This window comes from Nicotiana tomentosiformis, chromosome 3, assembly GCF_000390325.3.
Source record: "Nicotiana tomentosiformis chromosome 3, ASM39032v3, whole genome shotgun sequence".
In the NCBI taxonomy this organism is placed as follows: domain Eukaryota; kingdom Viridiplantae; phylum Streptophyta; class Magnoliopsida; order Solanales; family Solanaceae; genus Nicotiana; species Nicotiana tomentosiformis.
The window spans coordinates 40,063,549-40,072,784 of record NC_090814.1 but is presented as its reverse complement, the minus strand read 5'-3'; the positions used below and the strand labels follow the sequence as shown (position 1 = coordinate 40,072,784).

The 9,236-nt window shown below is 43.0% G+C and overlaps 1 protein-coding gene across 1 annotated transcript; it reads left to right on the top strand.

The window, feature by feature from the left end:
- Positions 1-579: 579 nt before the first annotated feature.
- On the top strand, positions 580-2,961 carry LOC138907666 (uncharacterized). Its single transcript, XM_070198273.1, has 3 exons — positions 580-691; positions 1,523-1,815; positions 2,191-2,961. The coding sequence occupies exons 1-3, from the start codon at positions 580-582 to the stop codon at positions 2,959-2,961; spliced, it is 1,176 nt and encodes a 391-aa protein (XP_070054374.1).
- Positions 2,962-9,236: the final 6,275 nt, after the last annotated feature.

Here is a 9,236-nt window from a genome sequence, read left to right as displayed (position 1 = left end):
GAGTTCGACCTTCGAGATGGGCGTCGCATATTTCCGACCTTGAAGCAGTGCCTTGCGGATCGATTCGGTCACGGGCTCAATAAGGTTACCGAGCTGACTCCTCGAGCGACCTTCGAACTCGAGGCTCGTTAGTACTAACTTCGGAGCTCACTCCCAAAATCTCATTCTGACTTTTTAACACCTGAACTCGATCGAACGTAGGAAGGCCGAAAACTATTTCGACCATATACAGATAGTCCCCTCATTTCTCATGAAGGATGCGGTGAGAATCGATGTGATTTTTAGTGGTTCGATCGGGTCATAAGCCGACGTTTTCACAGGGATCGATTATGACGTATGTGATAGCTGTCCCATCGATTCATCCTTTCAAGGTATTTAATGCTTGTCAGATGGCGGTCGGCCACCTGTGATATTGAACCGTCTTGACGTGAGCCTATAAATAGCTCTTCTATCTATCATTTACTACTTTCACGCATTCACTCCCCCAAATTTTCTCATCTTTTCTTCCTTTCTTGTTGCCACCAGAGTTTTGTTGTCGTCAATTTTTCACTTTCCTTTGTCTTTTTTCCTCCCATATCAATGGCCAAGACTTCGAAAACTATGCCTCAGAAGGAGAAAGCTTCTTCTTCACGGCCGTCCGGCGACAAGGCGCCAGTGGAGCCGTCCACCTATGACTACATTCCTGGACCGTGTACTCTAAAGATCGATTTTAAGATTGAGAATCCTTCATCCGTCCCGGGTCGATGAGAGCACGTGTCAATGTATATGTGCTCTATAACGGAGGGTCATCTCAAGGCCATTAGAAAAGACTGCAACTGGGGTTCCGAGATTGTGTTGAAAATTCCATCCCCCGAAGAGAGTGTCGTCACCCATGTGGAGGGGGTTTTAAGTGTTTACACTTATTCCTTCATATTGGGTCCGGTCGACCCGGTGATCATTGATTTTTGCAAGAGATATCAGGTCACCCTCGGTCAAATTCATCCCTCTCTATAGCGTATAGTAATCATACTTCGCTTCTTCTCCATCAAAGCCGGGGGCTGGATTTTTCCCTGAATCACCTCATACGGTTGTATCGGCCTCAAATCTTTCGAGAATTAATCAGACTTCATCGTCGGGCATCAAAGACTTTGATGTTGAGCATCGATGAAGACAAGTATCGGGGTTGGATGGGGTGTTACATTCGGGTGAGGACCCGTGACCTTATTCCGGAAGAGAAGATGCCATTCCCCGAGGAATGGAATTTTGATCGTAAGTTGTTCTCATAAGACGTTGCTTTTTGTATCCTTTCCCAATTTTTTCTTATGTATCTTCCCGATATACAGCTGCCCTTGGATGCCACAAGCAGTGCCCGACCTCGAGGATTGGGTTCGGAAGTTAGCCTCGACTTCCTCTTATTCCGAAGGCGCTTGGCGTGATTTGGCAAAAGGCAGATGGGAAGCCAAGAACCATGGTAAGGTTTTACTTCTCATTTTCTTCAAAGTGTTCTTTGTGCTCCATTAGTTACCGATTTCCTTTCACGCAGGTGTAACCAAGGACGCCGCTTTGAGGCCTTCGAGCGGTGAAGAAGGAACCAAGTCCCCGGTCCCGAAATCGGGGAAAAACAAGAAGTCAAAAGCTGCCTCTCGGTCAGAGGGACCCATACGCAAAACTCGATGGGTGAGGAGGAAGGCAATTTCCCTTTTGATTGACTCGGTCCAACGACTGAGAGAAGAAGAAGAAGAAGAAGAAGAAGAGGAAGAAGGAGGTGCCCTGGCATTGGTGACCCGATCTGCAAGAGTTATCGAGGTCACCGAAGCTCCTGAGCCGATGGCAGCTGTACCGGTCGGGGTTGACCCGAGGATCCCGAGTCTTGATTGGAACACCCCGAGTGATTCGCTTGGGACTATGACAGTGGGTTATTCACCTTCTCTTCCTACGTTTTATGAGGAGGCATTAAAGGAAGCTCGAGAATTGAAGACCCCCGATATGGGCTGAGGCTCTAGTGCAGGGGATCCCTTTCGGGATTGCTTTACTGAAGTCGATGATGCTTCCGATATTGGGGACGCTTCTCTTCTACTAGAAGAGGCCCAACGTTTCATTACTCGGGTAATGATTTTACTATACTTGGTTTCTTTGTTCTTTTCCGAATTTGACTCGTGTTCTTTCCCTACTGTGCAGGCCATTAGTAGATTTTGAGTCGATCTTAGCCAGTGTGAGGTTGAGCTTCAGAAGGTCTCGGGGGAGAGAGACGCCTTGCGGCTTCTTTGTAGCCAAAAGGACGAGGCTATAAAGGACCTCCAAGCGGATTTGGCTAAGGCTCGTGAAGAAGAGGCCGAACTTGACAAGCAGGTGAGCCTAGTTCTATTAAAGTATGGGTTTGACTCGACTGTGGAAGTTAACCCTTCGTTGTCTCAGTTGCAGCAAAAGGCTAAAAAGATCGGGTCACTTCGGGAAGAAGTCGATCAAATCAAAGCTGAATATAATCGGTGGAAGGAGACTATCGATCACCTGGCTGTGGAAAAAGAGACCATTTTGACCAACTTATTATCGGCCGATGTTCAGCTTCAAAACGTTAAGAAAAAGGGTTCGGCTCAAGCTAAGTGGATCGAGGAGCTTGAAGCCCAACTTGCTGAAGCAAAGGCAGAGGTTGAGTCGTCGAAAATCTTGGCGGATAACTCTGTTGCCGTGTATCGGGCTGCTCAGATGGAGGTACGAGAGGCGGCGGAAACTGCCGACACCCGAGCACATTGGATTGCCAAACTTGCTAAATGTAGGTCTCGGAGGGAGACCATCGGGGAGATACATGCTCGGGGTTTCGACCTTACTGAAGAAATAAAAAAGGCTAAAGAGCTCAAAGTTGAAGCTGGAGCCTTGGCTTCTGATAGCGATGATGATGATGATGACTGTAGCAAGAGCAGATCCGAGGATGGGGGAGAGCCTGACAGAGAAGCAAACGCCCCTGAGGATGATCAGGAAGCTTAGTTCATAATTTTTTTTTTATGTTTGTAATCAATCATGTAAAATATTTTGCATATAGACAACTTTGGCCGATTTGTGAAGACTTTATGCGTGCCTTACAAATGTTTTCACAAGGATCGTAACAATTCAATCAAATTTGGACTTCGTAGTCTCTATGATTGATTGTTCGAAGTGACGTAGCCCCTGGGCTTACTAGTTGAGTTAATGATTCGAACTTGAAGAAATATAATCCGTGGGCGTAATCGTCGAGTGAAGTAATGTAGCCCGTGGGCGTGATGGTCGAGTGAGTGCTTTCTCGAACTCGAAATAAAAGTAGCCCGTAGGCTTTAGTCGTCGAGTGAATGATTCGAACTCGATGCCATGCAGCCCGTTAGGCATAGGCTTAGTGGTCGAGTGAATGCTTGCTCGAACTCGAAATAAAAAGTAGCCTGTAGGCTTATCAGTCGAGTGAATGACTCGAACTCGATGCAATGTAGCCCGTAGGCATAATGTTCGAAGTAGCCCGTAGGCTTAGTGGTCGAGTGAGTGCTTGCTCGAACTCAAAAATAAAAAGTAGCCCGTAGGCTTATCAGTCGAGTGAATGACTCGAACTCGATGCAATGTAGATCGTAGGCATAATGGTCAAAGTAGTCCATAGGCTTAGTGGTCGAGTGAGTGCTTGCTCGAACTCGAAATAAAAAGTAGCCCGTAGGCTTATCAGTCGAGTGAATGACTCGAACTCGATGCAATATAGCCCGTAGGCATAATGGTCGAAGTAGCCCGTAGGCACATGGCAAAAGAATCGATGGAATTTGGTGGTAAATTGTGATACCAGATCATCGCTCCCTTTGAGAGGGTCTCCCCGAACTTTTTCAACAACACGGATTAGATCTCATCGTCCTCCAAATCGTTACCTTTGATGGCACATGTGTAAGAGGTGACATGTTTGTTAGGATCGGTCGTACTGTTATATTTTGGAATTTCGAGCATACGGAATATTTTGGGGATTGGTTTTGGTGCCGCACACGAGGGAAAAGGCTTTTGTATGAATTATTTCGAATCAAGCCCTTTTATCATTGGTGGAGCCCCTGGGATTTGATCGACCCTGACATTGTATATTTCCACTCTCTTGTCGTTGTCTTCGACTCATTTTGTGAGTTCCTCGAGCAATTTAGTAATTCCAGGAGTGGTCCCTGATTCTTGCTCGTTTGATTTCACTATGGCGGGCTCCGTTCTGGGGGTGATTTCTCGAAGTGGACTGGAATCCGGCCTGCTTTGTACGCGAGTTTGGCTCTGTACCTGAGCTATCGCTACTTGTTGGGCTTGTAGTAACTCAAAGATCATACGTAAGTTGGCCCTGATTTCCCCCGCATTATGGGTGTCTCGGGCTAGGGATCGAGTACCGCCCTGAATGCTTCTTTCCGGTTCGGAACGCTGATTCGCCTCCAAAGCTATTTGTAAATTGACATCCAATGGTACTTCGGCTCGAATTTCGGGTTCTTCGATTCGAGCCTCGGTGCCATCATTAAATGGCATTCCGGCCCCGGTTGCCAAGTTGTTGGTTTCATCTTGAAGGCCGGCTTCATGGTCGATAGGTAAAGCCATTGCTGATTTGAAGTTGTAAGCTGGCGTGTACTTTAGATTTATATCAAACGATCACTGTTACCTTTAGCCCCACGGTGGGCGCCAAACTGTTTACCGAAAAAATCGGATAACGTTAGATTTGTGTATGGTTTTAAGGATATGCGATACAATTCGATATAAATCGTGTAGAGAAATAGAGATATGTGTATTCTTGACTATGAGAATGCAAATAGTGAGCAACAAGAATGAATAAGATAAAGTAAAACAAGTACAAAGGGATATCTTTCAATATGAGAAGTTATTTTTTGTTACAGTGTGTTTTTCTTTCTTCCCTTCATAGCTTACAAGGATTCCCCTTTTTATAGTAGAGGGTCATTACAAAAAATAATAAAATAATGCATATAGTGGAAGGCCCATGATGACTTGTCTCTTCCTCAATTCCCGCCAAGATTCTCTCTCTTGGTGCGGTTGCAACGGCTCTTGTCTGTAAGCTCGATACTGGCTCGAACTCGTTACTGGGTTGGGCCCTTCGGTCTTGGCTCGAGTTCGACCTTCGAGATGGGCATAGCACATTTCCGACCTCGAAGCAGTGCCTTGCGGATCGATTCGGTCACGGGCTCGATAAGGTTACCGAGCCGACTCCTCGAGCGACCTTCGGACTGGAGGCTCGTTAGTACTGACTTCGGAGCTCACTCCCAAAATCTCATTCTGACTTTTTAACACTTGAACTCGATCGAACGTAAGAAGATCGAAATCTATTTCGACCGTATACAGTCATATTAAAGGATTTAAAAGCATCTACCAAAATGTTCTTCTTAAAAACCTAATTATCCTACTCTTTTTTCTAATTCCCTATTCATTGGAAAACAAATACGCACGAAAGGGTGTGCTTCTTAAAGTCCTAATGAAACGGTGGCAGCTTTTGATTTTGAAGAAAGCATCTCTTGAAAACATCTGATTGAGAACCACGAAAAGTTGCAACGCTTCCCAAACCAGGAGATGAACCAGCCGTTTTTTTGACAAGAAATAAAAAATTGCCTACAAACACATATGGACGGGTAAGGCCCTTTTGTCACTTGCGATAAGTAGTTGAGAATTGAACTAATAGTAAGAGAAAAAACCAAACAGTAAACATACATATCTCACAACCAAATTTAAAAGAACTCCATAAATGAAAACTTCAAAAAAGGGACTTTAAGCATGATGTCTTATGCAAAATAAACTTTAAGCATGACATCTATAGGATTAAAGCATAATTTTGTGCAGCCGTTCATAGAAGAAAAATGCTGAGGAAAATTCAGGCATATTTCAACATATAATTTGGGAATGGGATGCTAAATATGAAATTTGTTAAACAATGGTCTATAAGTGCATAATATTTTTGTAAATAAAGCTTCAAGTGTAGAGTCAAATCGGAAATAACTTAATTTTCTAATCATTCATCGCAGATGATTAATAACAATGGAGAGTATTGCTTAATAAAAATTAGTAAAAATCAGAGTATACAATTTCATAAATACTCAAAGGACGTAACAAAAGGAACCAAAAATTACTTGGTAAATTTGCAGAATTCCTCTACTGTTTCTTCTAATAGTGATGGTAATGCATATTACTGATTTATAATCCATTTATATAAGCTTATCAGACAATTTTTTTCAACAAAAAGATAATTAATTAGCAATTAAATTTGGTAATAATTGGCTTTATTGACGTTTCAGAAGAATCATTGTTGTAGATTGAGAAAGCTTGAAAAAAATCAAAAGTTTTTTAACACCACTCTGTAGCTAATAGGAGTTAAGAATTCTAGGTGGTGATAAGAAATTTATTCCAATTTCAACATTTAGCAGCGCTCATTTACTGGGGATATATTTGCTCATCTTCTCTAATGGTCACTAAGAAGTTCCTTTACTAATTAACAGAGAAAAGAGGAAAGCTAAAGTTTGTTGCATCTGTAACGACCCGGCCGGCTATTTTAAGCATTTGTAACCTCTAAAGACTCGTACTGATTATTTATATACAATCTAATTCTTGTGCAATTCTCTTTACACTAGTAGAACTTTTAAATTCCCTGTCTTCCCTCACTTACCCGATCGCAAAGGACAATTATAATCCAGTAATCTCACATAGTGTAAATTTTGGTCGGGACCCACAATTGTTGACATCGAAGAGTGCCTAATACCTTCTCTTTGAGGTAATTTGAGCCCTTACCCGATCTTTGGTGACATAGACTAATTAAACAGAGTTATTTGCAAATAGGCGCCCTAACGCACCTCAAAATCGTTAGGTGGCGGCTCTTCTCTTTTAATACCCATTTAAAAGAGTTGTCACACGTCGAAACCTGCTTTTGAGACAATAAGGGACACGACAACATGGCGACTCTGCTGGGGATACACTTAGGCTCTTACCATAATGAAGTTGACTTATGTGGATTAATGGATTACTTGATGATATGTACATGCTCTCCCTTATTTCCCTTTATTTGTTTAAGTTGCTATGACATGTACATCCTTTTTCTATTTCCTTTATTTGCTTAAACTGCTATGACATGTACGTCCCCTCCATATTTCCTTCATCTTGTTTAAGATTGCTATATCATGTCTCTCCCATCTCTATCTCCCTATTTGCTTGGTTTAATTACGTTCTCGCACATTTTCATGAGTTAAAACTGACTTCTCTCTTTTATCTTTTCTTTCTCCTGTTCATATTATTTACTGTTTTTACGCACTTTCATCATGCAAATATTTGGCAACGTGTTACTATTTTTTGCATAAAGCATGCTTTTAACATCATACTCCACTCGTGCGTATTATCAATATAGCGATACTTGATGAGCGTCTGCGCTTTCCTAAAAATACCCTTTTAAACCGAAAAGGCTTATTAGCGGTAGACTAGTCGATCAGCGATACAGTCGACGGCCCCGTGCCTTTTCCTCTCAAGTCTACTTGAGAGTACCAATCTAGACCTTCTAGAAACCACACATTGATTTGAAATGTACATGCATCATGTTAAACCTAGTATGGATTGAGATGTCATTGATGCATCAACCCGCTTCGATAAACCTTGTCCAAAGTCCAATGGAATTTCATAATCCCAAAGGACACCATCATATTATGTGCATTACTTGGAGAAAACATGCCAACATATTGACCATCATTATGCAAATAGTCGAATTTGGAGGGGGAAAGGGCTCACTTTTACTTGTTTGTAGAAAATGAAGCACGAAATCCCCAAGTTTGGTATGGTCCAGAATATCCCGCCTCTGCTAATTGACTGGTGGAAGACCTTGCACCATGTGACAGAAATCATGTGAGGAGAGTATTGGGTAACATGCCATCTTCGCTAAATATTTAACCCAACAGGGGACTAATTGAGGCAGCCACCATGTTCTGGGATGAAAAAAGAGCCTTTTTTTGATTTGACAATATATAAATGACTCCTCTCTTGGAAGAAATAGGGGGCTTTGCTAAGTTACCATGGGATAGTCTGGGTCTATTGGTGCCAGAAAATCGCACTCTATGCAGTTTTATGAAGATGTTGGGTTTTAAGAAGAACGACGAACTGGTTTGCCTGAAGAAATCATACATCCCATTTGAATTTCTCTATGAGCGGTATGGGCATAGAAAATCACATCGCCTGCATCATGAGGAGCTATCCATTACCACTTTGGGATGGGTGCACCGCCGGGTCTATGCTTTCATAGTCTGCTTTATGGATTTGTTGATCTTTCCAATGCAAGGAGAAAGAATTCACACTGGCTTAGCCATGGTCTCCAGGACCTTAATGGAGGGTATCGAGGGGCAGAAATACACTATTATCCCGATGATCTTAGCGGAGATGTACCGTGCTATGGATCTGTGCAAGTATGGGTTCAGACACTTCGAGGGTTGTAATCTCTTACTGCAAGTTTGGCTGTTGGAACGCTTTCAGAGGGGTGATTATTGCCAGGAGATTCTATGCAGGCCGCTGGATGACTACATAGCCAGTTATCATCCAAAGAAGATGACATTCATTCCAGACAGGTTTGCAAATTCTGGAGATGCTGTAGGCTGGGTGCGTTTCTTCAGCAATCTGACAGACGAGCAAGTGCACTGGATGTTCGAGTGGTTTCCTAGTAGAGAGTTCATCATCAGGTCCATAGGGACCACTCACATAATATTGATCGGGCTGCGAGGCATCTACCCTTATGCTCCTATAAGGGTAATGATGCAGGCCGTAAGGAAAAAAGTCATACATTGGGTTTCCAACATGGTTCAGTATAAATCAAATTTCAAAGAGAGATGTCATCCCATTCAAGTTTGAAGCCCAACACATGTGGAATCAAAAGATCATCGTGGAGGGAGGGGGGGGGAGGGGGAGACTATTGACCCAGACAGGTATCACGTCGGTCATATGTACTACTATCTCTCATGGTTGGAAGACGACATAATCGGGGACGTCAAACCGGGGATCAATCTGAAAGATAGGATCATAGATGAGTTGGTTGAGGCATACGTGAAGTACAAGAGGCTACGTAAAAGAGTGTTCGAATCTAAAGCTAAGCATATAAAATAACATAAGGTGGATATGGAGGTGATTAGAGAATGAAAGGAGATTACAAATAAGTCGACAGGGAAGTTAGAGCAGCTAAGGCAAGGACTGATGGAGCTAGATGGGAGGATGAGAAATAGGCTATAGGATTGTCAAGGCATGAACCCTGATGAAGGAGGGAAGCGGGC

What these genes read in the sequence shown, in the direction of transcription:
- LOC138907666 (XM_070198273.1), top strand. Translation starts at nt 580, where the DNA reads ATGGCCAAGACTTCGAAAACTATGCCTCAGAAGGAGAAAGCTTCTTCT. An exon ending in TGACTACATTCCTGGACCGT is followed by an intron (nt 692 to 1,522) that starts GTACTCTAAAGA and finishes CCTTTCACGCAG; the next exon opens with GTGTAACCAAGGACGCCGCT. An exon ending in CTCCTGAGCCGATGGCAGCT is followed by an intron (nt 1,816 to 2,190) that starts GTACCGGTCGGG and finishes GATCTTAGCCAG; the next exon opens with TGTGAGGTTGAGCTTCAGAA.